General features: G+C 38.6%; 2 protein-coding genes across 2 annotated transcripts in view; both read left to right on the top strand.

The window, feature by feature from the left end:
* LOC307122689 (intelectin-like) overlaps window positions 1–14226 on the top strand; it is a 64137-nt gene extending 49911 nt beyond the window's left edge. Inside the window, exon 8 of the mRNA XM_079810857.1 lies at window positions 13308–14226. Coding sequence (XP_079666983.1) covers window positions 13308–13460 — 153 coding nt within the window. The 3' untranslated portion in view covers window positions 13461–14226. The remainder of the gene's footprint in view (window positions 1–13307) is intronic.
* Window positions 14227–17843: 3617 nt separating this feature from the next.
* On the top strand, window positions 17844–22169 carry LOC307122692 (intelectin-like). The gene is made up of 7 exons (XM_079810861.1): window positions 17844–18450; window positions 18552–18695; window positions 18778–19025; window positions 19706–19864; window positions 19964–20084; window positions 20282–20385; window positions 20597–22169. The coding sequence occupies exons 1-7, from the start codon at window positions 18390–18392 to the stop codon at window positions 20747–20749; spliced, it is 990 nt and encodes a 329-aa protein (XP_079666987.1). The 5' UTR covers window positions 17844–18389; the 3' UTR covers window positions 20750–22169.
* The last annotated feature ends 199 nt before the right edge of the window (window positions 22170–22368 follow it).

The following is a 22368-nucleotide window of genomic DNA, read 5'->3' as shown; positions in this document are numbered from 1 at the left end:
AAAAACGTTAGCTGATATCTTCGAAACCGCTAGTCCGATCGAGACGAAACCAGCGCCAGAAAATCGGAAACATAGGTCGATAGCTATATGTCAATGCCCAAATGTCAAAATATTGATAGTAAGGGGTTGTAAAATCCAATCAAAGTCAAGTGTCAGTCACTTTTTACATGTTTTTTCATATAAATGTCTATAACTCCAAAACGAAATGAGATATTTTCACCAAAATTGACACACACATGTATGGGCTCACTCCGATGACACAAAAAAAAAATTGTAGGATTGTGCCTCTTGGTGGCGCTATAATAGAACAAAACATGACATTGGCACTATACAACTCAATGTTTTAATGTGGTGTTTTAACGGTTTTGCTTCAAATGTCTTTACTAATTTTTTCAGTTGGTCTGCTGCTATCTTCCTTGTTTGCTTCTGTTGCGCTTGGCCCCGTTAATGGCTGCTTGCAGCTATATTTATTATTATTATTATTCCGCCGAAAGTCTATGGCAGCCCATAGAACCGCTTGCGGGAAAGTTGTGAAATTTGGCACACAGATAGAGGACAGTCCCAGCATTAACCACACCAATTTTGGAATCTCTAAAACAATCCCTCTAGCGCCACCACCTGTCCAAAGTTTGACTCATGTTTTTGCTAATAACTTTTGAACCATAAGGGCTAGAAACAAAATTCTTTTTTCCTCTGATTCCTTGGCTCAAGCCGATTCGATTGCACCCTATGACGTCACTTTCCGTCATAATAATTTTCCCGCCATTTTTAATTAACCGAAAAAACTACTTTTGCGAACTCCTCCTAGGCCGTTGCTCCAATTTGCACGAAAATTGAACCAGATCATCTTCAGACTCTGCTGACAAAAGCGTATTAGACTCGAGATGATTAGTCAAACTGTTATTGAACAACGCTCGAATTAAATCGACAAAGTGCATGCAAGAATGAAAGTCAGGCTTTATCTCCGAAACACTTTAGCATATTCTTACCAAACTTGGTGTGTGTTATGCCAACCATGACCTGAGGCTGCCTGCAGCGTTTCGGCGCAGTGCCACCTAGTGGTCCAGAGATACAGAAATTGGATATTTTGGATTATAACTTAAGAACGCTTTAGCCAAATATCACAAAACTGGTCTCTTTAGAGTCGGGGCATCACGCCGAGTCAAACCATACCCAATTTTCCCATATCAACCATTTTGGGCGTCGGCCATTTTTAATTTTGTCAGAAAGTGCTATGTTTTACAAACGCATTGGCGTATCGTTACGAAACTCGGTGTGTGTCTTTGTCACCAAGCCCTGAAAGTACACAAAAAGTTTCAAGGCAGCGCCACCTTGTGGACAAAAGTTATAGTGAATTTTCCAATAATGCTAATAACTTTTGATTAAATTTGACTATTGTCATAAAAATGGTTTCAATATATTCCTTGGGTCATGCCAAGAACATAGATCCCAATTTTGCCATATTTGGCCAAACATTCTGTTCGCCATTTTGATTTCCTTCAGAAACCTACTTTTTCAAACTCCTCCTAGACTATTTGCCTGATTTTCACCAAAATTGAATCGTAACATCTTCAGACCATGACAGCAAAAAGTTATTAATTTCGTGTCAACAAACAAAACCGTTTTCATATACTGCAGCGACAAAGTTGAGCCATGATGCCAAAATGACTCTTGAGGCTGTATCTCTGCAATGCTTCGACATACTGACACCAAACTTTGCCTTTGTCATTGTCATCTCACTCTGACCACACCACATCAATTTCGTTACTGCGCCACCTATTGGTCAACAGTGACAAACCATTAAATCATATTATTAGTGACTGTATATATGATTTTTCAGCCATTAAGGCCTAAAATCATCTTAAAATGCCTTTAATTGCTCATTGTTGCAGTTGGTCTCACCCTCCCAGCCGTGTTGGCATGTTATATTGGCTTTTTTTTTTGCGCTTGGCCCCGTTAATGGCTGCTCGCAGCTATATTTATTATTATTATTATTCCGCCATGGAAGTCTATGGCAGCCCATAGAACCGCTTGCGGGAAAGTTGTGAAATTTGGTACACTGATAGAGGTTATTACCAATAGTACCCACACCAATTTTGGAGTCTCTAAATCAATCTCTCTAGCGCCACCACCTGTCCAAAGTTTGACTCATGTTTTTGCTAATAACTTTTGAACCATAAGGGCTAGAAACAAAATCTTTTTTTCTTTCGATTTATTGGTTTAAGCCGATTCGATCGCACCCTATGACGTCATTTACATCATTACAATGTTTCCGCCATTTTGAATTAACCGAAACCCAACTTTTTCGAACTCCTCCTAGGCCGTTGGTCCGATTTACACGAAAATTGAACCAGATCATCTCCAGACAGTGTTGACAAAAAAACATGGAATTCAAGTTGATTCGTTAAATCGTTTTTGATTTACACGCAAACAAATTTTACGTAATGCTTGAAAAAACACACTTAAGCCAATATCTCCGCAACGCTTTATCGTATTCAAACCAAACTTGGTACAAGTCATCACAAGCATGACTTGAGGCAACATGCAGCGTTTCGGCGCAGCGCCACCTACTGGTCCGGAGATACGAAAAATGGCTATTTTTGCTTATAACTTCTGAACTATTTGTCCAAAAATCATAAAAGTGATCTCGTTAGATTCAGGACGGCATGCCGAGTCGTCTGATATCCAATTTTACCATATCGGCCATTTTGACTGTCGGCCATTTTGAATTATGTTCTAAAATGCTGTATTTTATGAACGCATGAACGGATTTTTACGAAACTCGGTATGGGTCATCAGCACGATGTTCTGAAGTAGCCTGACAAGTTTCAAAACAGCGCCACCTAGTGGATAATTTTTTTTTTCAAACGCCTATAACTTTAAGTGGGGTTGACTTATTTTCATGGGACTAACTTTTTTTGTCTCCTGAATCCTTGCCAAGTCCAACGATACCAGACTTGCCAGGTTTCAGCGTATGGTTTGTGCAGCGCGGTAATTTAGCGCTTAAAAAACATTAGCTGATATCTTCGAAACCGCTAGTCCGATCGAGACGAAACGAGCGCCAGAAAATCGGAAACATAGGTCGATAGCTATACGTCAATGCCCAAATGTCAAAATATTGATAGTAAGGGGTAGTAAAATCCAATCAAAGTCAAGTGTCAGTCATTTTTTACATGTTTTTTCATATAAATGTCTATAACTCCAAAACGAAATGAGATATTTTCACCAAAATTGACACACACATGTATGGGCTCAATCCGATGACACATAAAAAAAATTGTAGGATTGTGCCTCTTGGTGGCGCTATAATAGAACAAAACATGACATTGGCACTGTACAACTCAATGTTTTAATGTGGTGTTTTAACGGTTTTGCTTCAAATGTCTTTACTCATTTTTTCAGTTGGTCTGCTGCTATCTTCCTTGTTTGCTTCTGTTGCGCTTGGCCCCGTTAATGGCTGCTTGCAGCTATATTTATTATGATTTGTATTATTAATGACGCTTATTGTTATTTAGAAGAAGAATGTCGTTATTATTATTATTTATTTTATTATTATTTAAAAGAAGAAGAATGTCATTTTTATTATTTTGTCAGTCTGAATTATTTTCAGTCCCAGTCCGTGCGCAGCTGTCGGGCCTAACCAACGTCAGGTAAAGCGCACAGGCTCGCAACTGGAGGGATACATATGCCTTTGGTAAAGTCACACAAATTAAACATTGAAGTCCATGTTGCACAAAAATAAACACTGAAGTTTATAATTACTATATCCCTATTCGCACGGGATTATAGCCTATTATGTGGGGACCTCTGGTGATTTGTAATAATCGCAGAGAATGTCTGTGATCCTAATCCCGTGCGAATCGGCCAGGTCTGTAATATGTAAAGTAAAAATTCCCCTGCAAATTACCTATACCATATTTCGCCGAACGCCGAGGTCCTGTGATAATATTAGTCCCGTGCGAATCGGAATCTCTGTGATTTGGCTGGGATTAGGCGGATCGTATATCATTTTTGCAAGGTTTTTGTGTCCTGTGCGCATTTCTATCTTTATCTTTCACGAAGAATGGAGTTAGGCTGCATATAATGCGCACCTTTATGAATTCCCGTGCGGCCGCGCGGATTATACTTTCACTTTAGAATGAGCACCAATTTGGGAGTAAATTGCTTGAATGGTGTGTTTTAATATTATTCTTAATGAAAAACACAAAAACAACAGTACAATGACAAACTCGCTTAAATGGGCACTTTTACATTTAGCTTTGAAACTGAATCTTCCGTCGTATATTGTTATTATTGCTCAGTTACGTTTTTAATTGCGTCTGTTCTCTAACTGAACGAAATTATTTTTATTACTATAAAACAATCAAAATGATATCGATACGAATGTTTATAATTTCAAACAGCTATATATCTATAACGAAAAAAAAAATTCAAGTCTTTACATCATATCCGGGAGATAAGTCAGTAAATCCGAGTAAAATCACAGTTTATCTCGTGCGAATGCGCCAAGCAAAATTCAGATGTGGGGGAGTAATTTCTAAATCACACGAGGTCCCCAGATAATAGCCTACTTATCCCGTGCGAATAGGGCTTTAGTTGTTGTTGTTGTTGTTGTTGTTTTTACAGTGGGTCATAATATAGCATATCTTTGTCAGTGCGTTTTGTGGTGTTAGGAATTGTTTTTCTGCGCATTTTCGCACTAACTCAAAACGTGCGTACACCACCTCCTGAGCTGGCGTAGGATTTGAGCGTGCCGTACGCCAACGTCCATATTGATAAATCTCAAAGTCACCGTGGTTTTGGGTGTACGCCAGGTGTACGCTGGAAATTTGGTGTATGCACTTTTGATAAATGAGGGCCATTGAGAGGGGAACAGACAATATAGTACAATAGTATTCATACAATTCTTTAGGGTTTCAGTAAAAGGAAATATAAAATTAAATTAAATAAAATGAACGACAAATCCACATTTAATCTCTGGAAGCCGGGCTAAATGAGCAATCCCTGTTGCTGCATTCCCATCGAGTTAGAGGTGTGTGATGCCTCCAAAATCTGAACACATGACTGAAATTTGCAAGGTTAAAGTGACCAGAATGGTCTCAGCTGACCCTTGAATGCCAATCTTATCTTTTCTTCAAGGTGTTTCCTGGCTCTCAATTACGCGGTATTTGGTGAGCGGTATAGAGGGGCCAATATTAGTGTCCAGTCTTGACCTTGGCCCCTATGAAACACAGCTTCCCCTCCCAACAGTGATGTGGCCTCACAGACATCTGCCTCACCTCTCATACACACCTCACATAAAAACACCCCACTTCTTGGAGGTGCCCCAATGGCGGTGACCTCCATTGGCTTAGGTTGTCCTCCGCTGGCCAAAAGAAGAGCTTACCCGTCATCGGGGAATCACCTCATGCTCATTGGTCATCGCTTAAGATCTTTGACCCTCAACAGGATCCAATATTTTTCTGGAGCCTTTTGGAAAGTGCATTCAAGAGTCAGCAGAGCCACGGGTCTGCTTTCAAATTAGTAAAAACATGAAGACAGGTTAATTATAGTTCCTGATCACACAGTTTTCCTGATACGAGTGTTCTCCTGAGACATCACACACGTCTAGGACGGACCCTCAGTCACCACTCAGAGACCAAATACAAACTTTAGAAAATATAAAGAAAGAAACAAAATCATACCTAGAGAGGATCATTAAATTCATGATAATAATATAGAAAGATAAATATTGACTAAGTAAGTCTTTGATTATAAATTTAATTAAGATATATACAATTATATTGGAGAGTCAGTGGATTTTAGAACCCACCCTTTAAGTTTCTCCTGAGGCCAATGTGGGGGTATTAATGGTCTACCAATTTAGGCTGCTTCCTAATTTCCAATTCCCCACTTGTCAAATTAGAATTTGAAAAACAGAAAAGCTCTTTTTCCTTCAAGAGTTTAATTGGGATAAGTTACCTTTATCATTGGCTTGATTGATTACCAACAAGCACATACTCATCCTCACAAGGACATACTAAATTAACACCCCATGTCATCATTACCACAAAGATATATCACTCAAAAATAGGGATTGTAATTACTTTTTTGTTCTTTTCAAAACAGACATTTTTCAGGTACAAAACTCAATAGTGGCCTGAAATAAAAAATAAAAAGTAAATAAATAAAAATAAACAACAGAATAGTCCATCCAATTGCATTCAGTCTCATATAACACATCCTTCAGTTTACAGTCTACATACGTGTACCATCTAAATTACCTCACATCCTATATCTTCCTTCTTCAAACAGAACCAAACTAGAACATTCATCTCATTCATCTCAATCCATCTTATTTTCACATACTCAAGAACCTTCTTGTTAAACTTGCTATTTCCATCAAACCAAACTTTTCACTCATCATCATAGCCCATATAATTTTTTAACCATAAATGAACATAACCATAATAAAAATTTAAAAAAAAAAAATAGTTAATGTTAAAACCTTTTCATCAAAATGACTTAATTAGCAATTCGTATTCAATCAGCTTGTTCACTCATCTTTATCTTGTTGACATTATGCTTAATCATACTAAATACCCAATTATTAATCACCATGTTATCAGTAAAACATTCAAAATCATTCATCAGGGTTTTCTTTAAAGTACACTTTTTTAAATGTTCTTTTATTCTCAATGCCTTGTTCATTAAAACTCTTCAGGTGTAAGCTCCAAATGACCAAAATCTTAAACCTCTTAATTCATGTCACTTGGCAGTGATACTTCATCAAATCCTCACTAGCCTTATCTTGCCACTTACACCCAAAAGTGTCATAACTTTACCAAGAACTTACAACTTTCATAATCTCCCATATTACTTTAAACTGTGATTATAAGTCATCATCAATTTCTTTAAAGCCGTTTTTAAAATGATTTGTTCATTCTTATCTATATTAACTCCATTTAACTTTACAGGTGTTCATATTGTGTTCAATTCTGTCCGAAAATCTTTTTTTTTCACAAAAATTTATCTTTTGGGGCTATTTCTCTCTTGTTTTAACTTGTCACTTTATTCCTCTATCAATCTGCAGATGCCACACAATATGATCATTATTGTTTCTTATCTCTACTGCTCTGCAGAAACCCAAAATATTATATTCCTCTTATCTCAATCAGTCACACAGAAAGACTTAAAGTCACTTGCTTCTTTAACATTAATTGTGGTTCTCTATATAAATCAAGATATCATGAAAAATTAAAATAAAGTAAAAATAAAACTTTTCATTATCTCTTTGGTCGCCCTCCGGCCTTTCAGAATTTTGTGGGAGTCTCTGGATAATTTAGATAGTGACTTCAGCCAATTTGTCACTTTGTCTCTGCTGTCAAGTCTATAACATTTACGTCTACCATTTTTAATCAATTGACATTATTTAAATTTTAAGCCCTCAGTTGAATTTACACAAGGGTTTTAACCCATGATGGACGGCAATCGTTAACTTTACAATTCCACTTTAACTAATCCAGAGAGTAATTCAAACCACATTATAAATGACAAAAGTCGTCATAACAGACAGAGCTGGATAACAATCCATTTAAAGCTCGTCCCGTGGTCTGGATCATCTTTTCACCAGATTCCTTCAAAATTAGCAGTTTATCTAAAGGTTGGCGTTACCTTAACCCATCTGTAATGGTCAAACACTCATTCCAGAGGTTAATGACACCCAATCAGGACAGAACAGTTCTAGGAACAGACACATAAAAACATAAAGTGCAGTCACACCCATACCCACACCCACATTAAACATGAATTGCTTTTTCGCAAATTTTGCTTTTAGTGTTTACTCACATTATTATTTAAACTCAGTTTTTACGTCTGCTCATTATTAATTTGTCTCTACAAAAGTCAGCTGGGTTGTTTTGGTTCTGATATCATTTCTTTGTTTTGTTTCAGCTTTAGCAGGGCGATAACAAATTGCACCATCCCTGCTTCCACAAGCAGTCTCTCTCTCTCTCTCTTTCTCTCTAACCTTTTCAACAGTCTTCTAAGACTTTAACTTTAATGTTAAATTCATTCTCATTTAAGGTCTGTGTGTAAAAACATCTCATACCTTTTTAAACACTATGTTTTCCATAAAACATGTCTTATTATTTTCAAGTGATGCCATGTGCTTTTACTCATCAATATCTTCTATCATCTGTGGCACAGGCTCAGATATCAGCCTTGAGCTAGTTTCGAAAGAGAGACAGAGAGTTCTATGCATTCAGGACTGGTACTGCATTTTCATAAACTTTTAACTTGTCACTCTAGCACAGCATAAGACTTGGCTAGAGATTACATTTGTTTTCCAATAAACATCAGACTTCACACTAGCTCAGCGTAAGACCTGGCTAGAAATTAAAATTGTTTTCAATATTTTCAAAAAATGACTTTCTGTGTATTAGCAATTTATCGACCTCCTAAAGCTACTAACGATTTCTTTATTTCTCTTGGTAATTTACTTAAACAGTGTGATGGAAAAGAAGTCATTCTTTTGGGTGATTTTAATTTAAATTGGTTTGAGAAATCATGTAGAAACAAACTTAAAGAAATAACAAAACCTTTTCAAATGACACAATTATTAAGTAAACCAACTCGTTTAACAAGATCCTCTCAAACTTTAATAGATTTAATACTGACAAATAAACCTGAGAGAATAATTAAAACTTATAACTTAATTACAGGCATGTCTGATCACAATTTAACCTTAGTAGTTAGAAAATTGATAAAAACAAGGTGCAAGAATGAAAATCAAATTAATAGTAAAAAGTATATTACATTCATTCCAAAGAAAGATTTACAACTGGTGGAAAAAGATTTAATACAAACAAAGTGGGCAGACATCCTGGAGAAAAAATCTTGTGAACAGGGCTGTCACGATCTTATGTTGGCTGTAAATGACATATTAAGCAAATATACAAAAAAGAATCAAAGAAAGCGACATTCAAAACGAAACTTGCCATGGTTCAATAAAACTATTGGGGATATGATGAAAAAGCGAGATATGGCGCTAAAAACATTTCTCAAATCAGGACAAACAACGGATCGACTCCTCTTTACAAGTCAAAGAAATAAAGTTACAGCTGAGCTTAGAAAGGCCAAAGCCAGTTTTTTTCTTGAAATCATTAGAAATGCACAAGGTAATAGTAGAATAATATGGAAAACTATTGATAAATTGATTGGAATAGAAAAGTCAGTATGTGGGAATATTTGTCTCAATATAGAGGGAAAAATTATTGATGATTCTTTTGCAATAGCATCAAATTTTAATGATTATTTTTTAAACAATGTTCAAAAAATGGCTCATAATTTTCGCATTGCTCACCTCCCTCTCACAATCAGTGACAAATCTGATTTTAATCTTAGTTTAATCACCAAAACTAAAGTTGAGAAGATTATTACTGTGCTAAACAATAGCAAATCAAAATATATTTATGGACTTGATACTTCTTTTCTTAAACAATATAAGGACATCTTCTCTGATCCGTTGACAATAATGATTAATCAGTCGATTAGTGAGGGTATTTTTCCAACAGCCTTAAAACCTGCGATTGTCACTCCGATATTTAAGTCTGGGAACAAACAAGACATGAACAATTATCGTCCAATAAGCATCCTCCCAGCTGCGTCAAAAGTGCTCGAGAAGACGGTGGCAGAGCAACTGACCTACCACTTTGAGTCACAAGCTCTTTTAAATCCAATGCAATTTGGTTTCAGACGGAAATATTCAACAGACTCCGCCTGTTGTTACTTCGTGGAAACTATCAGGGCATATGTGGATCGGGGAAGGGTGGTGGGAGCAGTCTTCCTTGATCTGCGTAAAGCTTTTGATACTGTCAATCATCAGATACTTTACAGTAAATTAAATCAATATAGTCTCTCTGAGCACACCCAAAATTGGATAAGATCTTATTTGAGCGACCGACATCAGTGTGTACAAGTGAATAATATCCAATCTGCGTTCAGAGCCACTTCGATGGGGGTGCCGCAAGGGTCTATTTTGGGACCCTTACTTTTTAGTATCTATATAAATGACCGACCTGCAGTGTGTTCGGACGTTGACATAATCATGTACGCTGATGACACGGTTATCTTCACTTCTGGGGAAAACGAGCTGGAGGTTGCTGACAAATTATCAAAAGAGATGCAAAAAGTTGCACAATGGTTACATACGTCTTGTTTGACTTTAAACGTTGAAAAAACAGTCTCAATGTTTTTTTCAAATAGACGTAAATTACAAGTAACTCAGGAAATTCGAGTAAATGGACAAACAGTTAAAAATGTAAATGAAACAAAATATTTAGGTCTAATAATTGATTCGAACCTTGGTTTTAAAAGTCACATAAAAAATCTTAGTAACAAATTGAAATTTAATTTGATGAACTATAAACATATTAGAAATTCATTAACTACGGATGCCTCAAATATATATCTCAACACTATGATTGTTCCACATCTTCTGTATTGCATGTCCAGTTGGTCTCAGGCATGTAAAACATCGTTAAAATTACTTGAATCACTGTATAAAAGGGCCATAAAAATACATGATAAGAAGCCTCGCCAGTACCATCACTGTAAAGTACAAAGTAAATATAACATCTTGAGTTTTGAAAATCTTATTAAATATAATCAAATTTCTGCTTTATTTAAAATTATCCATAACACTGTTGCTCCCCCAGTGAGAAAATTTGTCACACTAAATTCGGAGAGAATTTCTAGAACCACACGGTCGACAGTCAGAGGAGAGTGCAGAGTTGCAAAATGTAGAACCACATATGGTCAACAATCGTTCTTTTATAAAGCAGCGAATCTTTGGAATATTCTACCAAATGAAATTATTTCGTGCACAAACTATAGTACATTTACACGCCTGACCAAACAGTGGTTATTATTGAAGCAAATTTGTACGCACTAAATTGACTATTATATGAATAATGTATATTCGGCATCACACTCTAGTTAATGTCAGGGAATTATGACCGTTTATCAAGAGAACACTCAATACCCAAACAGCGATACCGCCACAGCTATCCTTCATGAGAGGGAGCCATGCATCCTGGCTGGAGGTCAACCCAGAGCAGCTGGGGAGACTAGATTAAACACTACAAAATCATCCTCAAACTAAATACATAAAAGTATAAAATCACACAGAATTACAATCATCTCTAGATTACATATGAAAGCAGAGAAAGAGATATTTATTACCGGATTATCCTGGATTATTCAGGTTATGGATATAATAAAAATAATAATTGAAAAGGATATGTGGATAAAAGAAGAGACACAGGTATCTGACCTGCCGCTTCACTGCCGTTTGGCTGGCTGGGGGGCTGGGGCAGGCTGGGCTGCCTTCCTGCGACGTCCTCCGCGCTTTGGCCCGGGTGAAGGCTGCTGCTGGGGCCTAGCGGGAGGGGCGGGCAGGAGGACGGCCTCGGCGGGGAGCAGGCTGAGGCTTCTGTTGCGGCGGCTGGGTGGAGGCAGCAGCTGGCCACCGGGGCAGAATATGTTTGATTTCCTCAGTCTGCTTCTGTGCGGCCGAGAACTGTTGGGCAAAATCCTCGACCGCCCCGCCTGGGAAAATGGGGGAATTGAGGAACCGGGTCTGCTCAGATTCCCGCATATCAGCCAGGTTGAGCCATAAGTGGCGCTCCTGGACCACTGAAGTGGACATCACCTGACAGAGAGAGCGCGCAGTCACCTTCATCGCTCGTAGAGCGAGGTCGGTGGCCGCACGCAGCTCTTGCCTAAGTGCAGGGTCAGCGTTGCCCTCGTGCATGTCTCTGAGCACCTTGGCCTGGTAGACCTGAAGGATGGCCATAGCATGCAGGGCGGACACGGCTTGTCCCGCGGCTCTGTAGGTCTTCGCCACCAGAGTAGACGTAAACCTACAGGCTTTGGACGGGTGCTTAGGGTCACCGTGCCAGATTGAAGCACTCTGCGGGCAAAGCTGCATCGCGACAAAGCGTTCAACCGGGGGGACCCCAGTGTACCCTTTCTCCGTGCCGCCATCGAGAGCAACGAAGGCGGAGGTAGATGCCGAGCGATCGTGGAAAGTCAGGGGAGACTTCCACGATTTCGACACCTCCTCATGCACCTCATGCACGGGAAGAAGGGCACTGAGGGTTGGTGGGCGCCTTCGGCACGGGCAACCCCCAGATACCAATCATCCAGCCTCGAACGCTCGGGACATGGCGGAGGGTTCCACACAAGCCCAAGGCTCTCGGCTGCCCGGGAAAGCATGGCTGTAAGCTCTGAATCAGACTCGGGCAATGCAGGAGCTCCCGAAGGAGGCAGCACAGCCAAATCCTCATCTCCGGAGGAGTCCAGCCCACCTTGTGATGCGGTGAGAGACATAGCGTCATCCGCCGGCGCGCCAAATGACAAGCTGGGCCCAGCCCGGGAAACACCAGCGCCGTCATCTGGCAACACCACTGGTTGCGGTGTGACAGAAGGGGGTGTTTCCGAGGAATGTTCGTCGGGTTGGCCCACATCAACACCCTCAGATCACCCTGACCACCAGCCAAAGTATCTCCTCTCGCGGAGGGGATAGATTGGGGTGTGGTAGAGGGGACTCTCCCTCCTTTACGGAGATCACTGAGTCTCGATCTCAACACCGCGATGGTCATGTTCCCGCAGTGGGAACATGACGCATCCATGAACGCACGCTCAGCGTGCACGAGGCCCAAGCGCGCTAAACAGCGTTCATGCCCGTCAAACAGATTAACTAGTCTCCCACACCCAGGAACAGAGCACGGGCGAGACATCTTGAAAAAGATGTGCCGCGTGCAGCTCTTTTAGAGAGGAGTTATACTCTGCAGAAATGCTGAAGCGCCCAGGGAGAACACACACACTCTGCAGATCACTGCACAGATCGTCAGGAATGCGGAACTCGCTGGAACGGGCCATCACCCCAACACTCTGGAGAGAAGCTCGTCTTGAAGAGATATAGAACGCTCAGGCAAGTGATACTCGGCTCTGAAGCAGAAACATAATGCGAGTGTGCAATGCGACGCCCTTTATACCCACGTGGTGGGCGGGGTTGCATTATGCAAATTCCACAGACCCATGGCATTTTCATGCCATTGGCTCGTTTTGTAGATCTCAAAGACGATTAGCTTCGAAGCGAAACCCCCATTTCGTCAGTAACTGACGTAACTCTTAGTGTACTGACTGAAAGGGAACTAATTTACAGTAACAGAAATAAATAAACTACACAGATGTTAGGCTATTTGAAGAAAGGCATATGTACAGTATGTTGTGTTGTTATTAATGTACTCATATTTTTGCAGTTCTGTATTGGTGGAGGTGGACACTTTCCCGAGGCGGCCCCTAGACAGTGTGGGGACTTTACGAGTTTCGACTGGGATGGCTATGGCACTAATGTAGGATGGAGTGCTTCCAAAGAGATAACTGAAGCAGCTGTACTTCTTTTTTATCGCTGACATTCTGATCAATCTAAAATTACCAGTTTCCTTTGTGTAAGAAATTGTAGTCTGCCTCAATTCAGATTCCTCTCCAAAGTATATTATAGAAAGAGCTCATCCCCAAAATGGCTTAATTATCATAGAGAAGAAGAAGGTCAAGTTATATTTGTTTATGTAAAATTTTGGTTGATCACATTCTGAGCAAATGTTCATCAATTAGTAGAATGGGAATGGGTGTGGGTGTGGGACACAGAGAACAATCTCAGACAATGAGGTGTCACAACTTCATCAACATACAGACCACAGCTGTAACAACAGGAGCAACTTCATTTACATTAAAAATGGTATACTGTAACAGGATAAAAGGTTTGAGATTTGGATGTTCTGGGTTCATTCTGACACGGGTGAACCCAAAGTGCTACATGTACTTTGTCACTGCTATGCATGAAAATCATCTTCATCAAGATCTCCATCATAGTTTTTTCTTTCCTTTCCTTCTGTCAGAGATATACCCCATTGAATAATACCTCAATGCACACAATTATTTGCTCAAATGTATTTCTTTACAAATCATATCTTTTATATTGGTCTATATTCTAAAAATGTTTATTGTCTTTGTAACCGATTAAAAATTGGCCTTTTAGCCATTCACTAGTTATCTTCTTTTAGTACATACCTAACCCTACTTTTAACATCTATCTGTTCACAAATGGAAACATGTCAAATGGAAACATTTAACCTGTGTAATCTTGCCTTTAATAATAAAACCCAGACTGCATTTGGATCCAGCTCTCCATCGTTTCTGAGTTCTCCATTGTTACAACATTTTAAAATGTCTAGAACCTCCCATGACAGATACAGATATATACTATTTGCACCTCAGTATTGTTGTACATTAAAAGGATGCAATAATAAGAGTGTAAAAGATTATATTTATACAATTTTTTAAATGGATGCTGCCTTAATGGGACAATTAAAGCCCTCCCTAACGCTACCCAATAAATGTTTTTATTATTAGTATTAAACATTTCGTTAGGCACTTTATTTCCACTTTAAAACATTTTCTTAATTTTTATTGAAAGTAAATGCCTTTACGATGTGATATGTGATGAGAAAAGGGAGAAGAGCGAGCTCTGTAAAAGGCAGATTAAAACACGGGTCAATCGCGTCAAAACCAACATCCTTAACCCTTAAATGCATGACTGTTTCGCCAAACATTCTTACATATTCGGGTCTTTAGCGACCCGGATCTCTAACATGGATAGATATCTACCTGTGGCGATAATATATAAAACTCCTGATATTAGAGTAACAATTACAGAAGAATAAAATAAAACATATTTTGTTACCTCTTGGAGCTTGGAAGGGTTCCGTTTGAGCAGATGTTTTATACCATCATCACTCTCCTCATCAGAGCTCATTTCCCAGTACATTCAGCATCTGGCTCATATTGGCGATCTCATTATGTAATCGCAAGGCAAAACTACGCAATTATGTAATGCGTAGATATTATTTGAAATGCTAATTTAGATTTGTGTGTAAAATAAATTAAAGCAATGTGTTAGTTAATATGTACGGAGCCCCACACATGAGATGCAAGAAAAAAAGTGAATGTGCGCAAAATGTACTAATTTGTTCCCTCGATTTATAAGTCATGCGCACAATGTACTATTTAGTTCAGGTAAGTTTCACGAACTAGCTCGATGTAGTGCTTGAATTAGTGCCTTTCCCCTCTCCGAGGTGATAACGTGCACTCTTGGGTCTAGTTTAGTTCCCAAGGAATGGTGAACCCTAGGCTCCATCATTTTAGCACCTTTCTGGTAGATGAGTTCAGCAGAGGAACTTATTATCAGGCCCATTACTCACGAGCTGCCCATTTTCAGGTGAGCCCCTGTAATCTGGCTGGTGCTCCGTATGTAGTGGTTGCCCTCATGGTCACCCCATACAATGTATTTTCCACTGTTTAGTTTCCCTGTCGGCAAACCCAGTGTCTTCCCCTCGACAGAGCTAGCTCTATCTTCGGTCACTGTGGGATAGGTAGCCCACCACAGAGCCTTCCCTATGTAGTACTCCCCACGGGTGAGTCCTTAGGATTTATTTTCCACATGGGTAACTCCCCTTTGGGTAGGATGTGGTCTCCGTAGTGCTCATGTCCCTCTGGGAAAGAGAATGCATCCCAACATTAACAACCAGGTGTACACAGCTGTACATTTTCTAAGCTTGCTTATTGCCTTAAAAGAATCAGAAGAGGCCGAGTGCAGTAGCCTCATGAAAGTTAGCACTCCCTGTGGAGACCTGAAGCCATTTACCCTGGACGTTAGAATTTTACGAGTGAGCATTGCTGCACTTGTCGTTGGCACGCTCAGACCTGCCCACATTTGCACCGCATTTACTCGTGACAACGTACAATTGTTGTGGTGTTTAGTATAGGGAACCTCTTCATGATTGGTGTATACTTGTTTTTTGTGCAAAAAAACTTAACATTATAAGTGAACCTCAGACAGGGTTTCCACTCTTCTTGAAAGTACTTGAAAGTCCTTGAATTTCAGACACATGGATTCAAGGCCTGGAAAGTAACAAACATAGGTCATTGAAAGTGCTTGAATTAAGCGTGAACTACATTTTGTTAGAGTAGCATGGTGCTATTACAAAAATTGGCCTTTATGCACTGCAAAAGCCATAAAAAAGGGCGCTACTGATTAGGGAGGAAGCGGAAAAATTCTGGAAAAATTCTGTGTGAGCGGATGGATCGTGGTCACATGTAGGCAGCTCTGCATAATGAGCACATAACGTGGAGCTTTTAGTGCGAGGGAAGTGCAAATTTAGTGATGCTTGGCTCAGGGTTGAGCTACAAGATAAAGTAGTGTTTATAAGCATGGCAGCACTCCTTTGTTTACAGAGGTTACCGGGGAAACCAATATATTTCTGCTGTTCCATAAGTGCCATCTACTGTCATAGAGTGAAATTGCATTATCAGCGCTTTTTGTTCCGACTAATGCATATTAACCTATATTTTTACACAGCTTACACACAGTTGTAAAGGTTAACTGGTGGATCGATGAGAAGCTAATGTGCTTTTAAAAACTGTAGAAAAATAATATATCTAGAATATTAAGTTATTAAGTTAAGTATTACAGTTTTTCTCAGTCGCTTTGGTACATTTCTCAGATCAGAATTGAAATTCTTAAAGCTACCTGTTCAATCTTCACATCATTGTGTCACTTCTGCACATCAAAAAAGCAGTTTCTCATTTCTTTGAACAAGTTGCAAATGCTTGTGTACATCCATGCAAATGATTATGTCCAATTCTCTGCTGTTTCCTACATTATCAGTTGCTTATGTCATGTTGATCAAAATGTATTATATTGGGTCTCTGTTGAATAGTCTCACCCCCCACAACATTTAGGCATTAGTTCATAGAATAAGTCTTTACATGCAAAATGGTTGAACAAGTTGTCATAAAATGTCAAGCATATTTCTATACATTTCCGTTAGACGTTCACATTTCTACTTTTGTTTTTCTGGGGTTGGTTTTCTTTGTGCTATGCAGTGCTGTCTTTTCCTTTCTGTATCGCAATGACATGGTCTGTCAACAAATTACAGTACAAACAGTAAAAGCATAAATGTGAATCTTGTCCAGTCTCTTGCATTCAAATTCCCACATACACTAAGGTGTAACCCACAATTTACAATAATTGTCATCAAAATTTTAGCCATATTTACATCAGAACATCCCTCCAGAGTACAGTTATATTGACAATATGACTAAGCAATTTGACTGTCTTATTCATACACAATGACACAAGGACTTGTCATTCTGATGGCACTGACATGTTCATTGACACAGATATTTACTTTTGAGAGATGAACTAAGGATTTTGATCAAGAGACTGGCTTTTGCAGCTAATCCATGGTGTTTTGCTATTTGTACGAATTGTTTTGAGAAATGGACTTGCTGTTTTGCAAATGTCGAGGATGATTCGAGAAATGTACCAAAGCGACTGAGAAAAACTGTAATATAAAGGAAAATCCTTTTTTTAACAGTCATTTTATGGTTTAGGAAACTTTCCATAAACGCTGATATCATATAATTTTTTTCAATAATTTTACATATTTTTAATACCTAACAATAAACATGTCCATATCTTTTCATTTAATTGGAAAATTCATGTATACAATATTATCTCTATATTTTGATGTTTTAATTAAGCAATGATTTATTTTAAAAAAGAAAACTAAAACCAGCGTGAAATAAATGTTAAAAGCAGAAATAAGAGCTGCAAACTGCATCTCTTGTTAAAACTCGCTCCTTCTCTTGTACACTCTACCTGCCTCTTTCCTCATTAGATTTTAAAAGTCACATGCCCCTATTTAGTTGTCAGTATATGCTTTAGCGTTACTGCAGTAATGATTGACACAGGTACAGTAGGTATTTGATATACTGTGCAGATTGGCAGTAACACCCATCTTTATCGTATTTATTGTGCTTGATTTAAAATAAATGTCCTTGAAAGTCCTTGAATCTGGTGTTCATGAAAGAGTGGGAACCCTGCTCAGAGTGGCCTACGTATTAAAATAATAAAAAAATCTATGTCATGACCCATTTAAGATTATGATATACAGGCCATAAACATTTTGTAATATCTGTAAACTTTAGTTAATCATAAATCAGCCATTGATAAGAAAATTATATAAATACACATAATTTCTTATGCCTCTTTAGACATCAAGAACACAAAAAAGCATTTGTCACTGCCTCATTCAAATGGTAAGTTAATATGCTGTCTTGTTCAGATAATTTAAGAGTAAAAACAGATTATACAGTATATGGTTTGATAATTTTTTGAATGCAATGAATTGATTAAAGAAAAATGTGATGTATGTGTGAAACAGATTTGTCATCATCTCTTTTTTCCCTTTTGTTTGCAGGCTGTCTTTCTTAAAACTATGTTTTTAGGGATCCTTCTCAGTCTCTCACTGAGTATATGGTTGAGTGACGCTAAAGCAAGTACGTTTTTGTATTCTAGTAATCTAGATTCTAGATAATCACTGTGTTTCTGACACATTACAGCAAAACCAGCATTTACTCTTTTTATGATCTTTCTACAGTGTATGTAATACAAGAAAGAGAAGCCCCATGCATTAATATCAGTGATACCAACAGCAACCATGAGCTTGAAAAACTTCTGGACAGAATTAAATATGTTGCTCGAAGCTGCAAAGAAATTATTGACAAATACCATGTTTATGAGGGTATGATCTTTTTTATTTATTTTTGTTCTCAGAAGGAATAACTAATAATTTAGGTGACTCAGCAATGCTTCTGTTCACACAGATGGCCTGTACTATCTGGTCTCATCAAGAGGTGTCCTTTACCAGACGTTCTGTGATATGACCACTGCAGGCGGCGGCTGGACGCTGGTGGCCAGTGTTCATGAAAACAACATGTATGGAAAGTGTACTGTTGGTGATCGCTGGTCTAGTGAGCAGGGCAGCAATGCAAACCGGCCTGATGGTGAAGGAACATGGGCAAACAAAGTCACGTTTGGAACCGCAGAGGCCGCTACAAGTGATGATTATAAGGTACTATTTTATCACATTCAACCATCAAAATATGTTTCTCTAGAATCTGAATTGACCATCTGTCTCCTTGCTGTCTGGATACTTTTTAAATTGCGGCACAGGATGTGTCTGTGTTGCATGTTCCTAATAAAATAGATTTTGAACTTTTTATAATTTGAACTTTTTTATTATATTTTTACAACCTCGATTCAAGTGAAGCAACATCAAGTACACAAAGTCCCTGGGCTGACAATCAAAAGATGTTTATCTATAATCTAAAATAGAATCTGACACAGTCTATGTTCTTTCTGTCACTGAAAAGACAATTAATATTAAGTAATATTGAGAGATATTATCAATTTGACCACATCGAATGAGAACTTTATCTAAATATGAGCTGGATAATGATACTATTGGGTTCTGCAGAGCTCCTCTTTTGCTGAATCGAGTTGGTTTCATAGCTGAAAAACTTTGCAAAATCTGCATTGTTATTGATCTGATTAAGTCAACATTGAGCTAAATTGAGCTGGATAATGAAACTATTGTCTTCTGTAGAGCTCTTTCATTGCTGAAACCAAAGTAATTTCATAAAATCAGTTTTTGCCAAATAATTTCTTTCCCCTTTTTATTACTATAAAGCTGATTTGAGACAATCTGCATTTTATAAAGCACTATACTTATAAATAAATATGACTTGACAGAATCCTGGATACTTTGACATTGCTGCACAGGATGTGTCTGTGTGGCATGTTCCTAATAATATGGAGTTTGAACATTGGACCACTGCCTCCATTCTGAGATACCACACTGAAAATCGCTTCTTAACTCTACATGGAGGAAACCTTTTCAATGTATTTAAGGTCAGATAAACTTTAATGTCAGTTTTTTATTGTAAACTTTCCCAGAAATATAGGAGGCAAAACTTTTGAACTTTTAAAATTGAATCTTCATTTTCCTAGAAATTCCCTGTGAGGTTTGGAATCGGGACATGCAACATTGATAATGGACCTGTTATTCCAATAGTGTATGATACTGGAAGTGTGGATTCTACCAAAAAACTGTATGGACCTAATTCAAGAGGTACAGTATTACCTCTTGAACCAATATTTTTAAAGAAAGTAGCTACATCGACTGACTATTATTCCGTGATGGTGTATTATTTACAAAGCTTCATCAATGTTGTGATCCAATCACTTTAATGAATGAAAGCCGTGTCATGTGTGCATGGACCTTTCATGACAGATCATCATCAATTATATATTCTGTGCTTTCTTCAGCAATATTTGAACCTGGATTCATCACATTCAGAGTCTTCAATACTGAAAAGGCAGCCATGGCTATTTGTTCAGGCGTTAAACCAACCGGTTGTCACACTGAACATGTGAGTTAAAAAGATACTATGGATTATTATATGAACAGCATTTGTGACGTGCTGTTGATCACCACAGGCAATTATTCATGCTTCATTGTATTAATGAAGAGGAAATTCATTTACAGTAACACACAACAGAAATAAATCAACTTCACCAATGTTAGGCTATGTAAAGGCATAGGCATGTTGTGTTGTTAATAATGTACTCATATTTTTGCAGTTCTGTATTGGTGGAAGTGGAAACTTTCCCGAGGCAGCCCCTAGACAGTGTGGGGACTTTACTAGTTTTGACTGGGATGGCTATGGCACTAATGTAGGATGGAGTGCTTCCAAAGAGATAACCGAAGCAGCTGTACTTATTTTTTATCGCTGACACTCTAAAACTAAAATGACCAGCTTCTTTTTCTTCTCTTTTGAGATATATCACATTAATTAACATCTGATTGTTACATGCACAGTTATGTATTTAATGATATATCTGTCTCAGAGGCAACACCATCATCAACACCAGACCCGTCAGCTCCACCCACTCGTTCAGCCACACCAGAATTCTAAATGCACGCACCTGCACTCACTATTCAGCACTCTGGATATAACCCATCACACTTCCCTCCCTCACATATTGTCTGGTCTTGTTGTTACACATGTTCAACTTAGGCCCCGTTCACACCGCAAGTCTTAATGCTCAATTCTGATTTTTTTTTTCCGCAAAAGAACAATAATAATGACATCAGACGCAGCTGCTGTTGCACTAAAGTTCGGGAGGTTATGGAGGAAGCAAACATTTTCGCTTTTATTTCAAAATGTTTGTGTAATGGAAGCCGTAACATTAATGAGCAGGTCCTGAAGAGGACAAGAACGAAGAGAGAGCAACATTTTTTATTTTGGCCTTTTACGGGTTTAACGGCTGACAGCTGGGTTTATCGCCCATAACACGGCTAATCTCGTTATAAAATGGGCAGGTGATGCGACCACGACCGCTTTGGTTGTTAGAATCATTTACTTCTTTAAATTTACCTTTAAGACTCGTCACCTTCCTTTGGCACTGAAGCTACGTTCTTCTGTGTCCACGTTCTTCCATTTCGTGTGCTATTTTTTCAAAAACAGAGCGGTTACGGTAGGACCCTTCTAGTTTAGCTTGAATTGAAGTATCTCCCCATACAGTAATTAGGTCTAACACCTCACTCTCCCTCCATTGACTCTCTCCATCGCTGTTCTCCATATCTAGTCAAGTTTTTAATGTTACTGTCTGTGTCTGTTGTGTCTAGGGCTAACTCGCTGGCGCATAATTGTGACAAATGTCGACGTAGATTGACGTTAAAGTCGCATCAAACCCGCCTTGGTTGTTCACACTGTGGCCGCATTGAAAAAAATCAGATCTGGGTCTGATTCAGGACCACATATGTATGTGGTCTAAATCTGATTTGAAAAAATCAGATCTGGGCAATATTTGAGTGTTCACACTACCTCTGAAGAAGTCTGACCTGGTCACTTGACCCCCAAAAAAATCTGATTTGGGCCACTTTTGCCTGCAGTGTGAACGGGGCCTTGCATGACTCCTTACCAGTTCATCCTCTGAGACTCATCTGTAGTCATCATCATCATCATCATCCTCCATCCACTTTTTCAGTCCTCAGCAATCAAGATCATCTATGGTTCTGTTCTCAGCATCTGCAAGAAACAAAGACTATTGCCATTCAGTTAAGTTCATCAGATCCATCTTCAAGTTATCTACTCACCTGTTTATTCACCAACTCTCTGCCACCTGCTTAAATAAACCAGTTTGAATTATGTTACCTGTGTTGTCTCCTGTCCACTGGCAATTTCCTTTATATTGGTCTGTCCAAATCCAAGTTAGATTTGTTGAGTGGGAATTTTAGGTTAATGTGTTTAGGTGTTCGTAACTAGTAACATTTGTCATTTAATAAGCTTCTGCTAGTTTTTAAATCCATCTCCATACTGTATAATTCAGAACTGTGTTCATGCGTTTCT

This window comes from Gobio gobio (assembly GCF_949357685.1).
Source record: "Gobio gobio genome assembly, chromosome: 2".
NCBI classification, from domain to species: Eukaryota; Metazoa; Chordata; class Actinopteri; order Cypriniformes; family Gobionidae; genus Gobio; species Gobio gobio.
The sequence above is the reverse complement of the archived record's forward strand: the minus strand, read 5'-3'. Positions and strand labels throughout refer to the sequence as shown.

What these genes read in the sequence shown, in the direction of transcription:
- LOC307122692 (XM_079810861.1), top strand. Translation starts at nt 18,390, where the DNA reads ATGTTTTTAGGGATCCTTCTCAGTCTCTCACTGAGTATATGGTTGAGT. An exon ending in ACCTTTTCAATGTATTTAAG is followed by an intron (nt 19,865 to 19,963) that starts GTCAGATAAACT and finishes TCATTTTCCTAG; the next exon opens with AAATTCCCTGTGAGGTTTGG. An exon ending in CCGGTTGTCACACTGAACAT is followed by an intron (nt 20,386 to 20,596) that starts GTGAGTTAAAAA and finishes ATATTTTTGCAG; the next exon opens with TTCTGTATTGGTGGAAGTGG.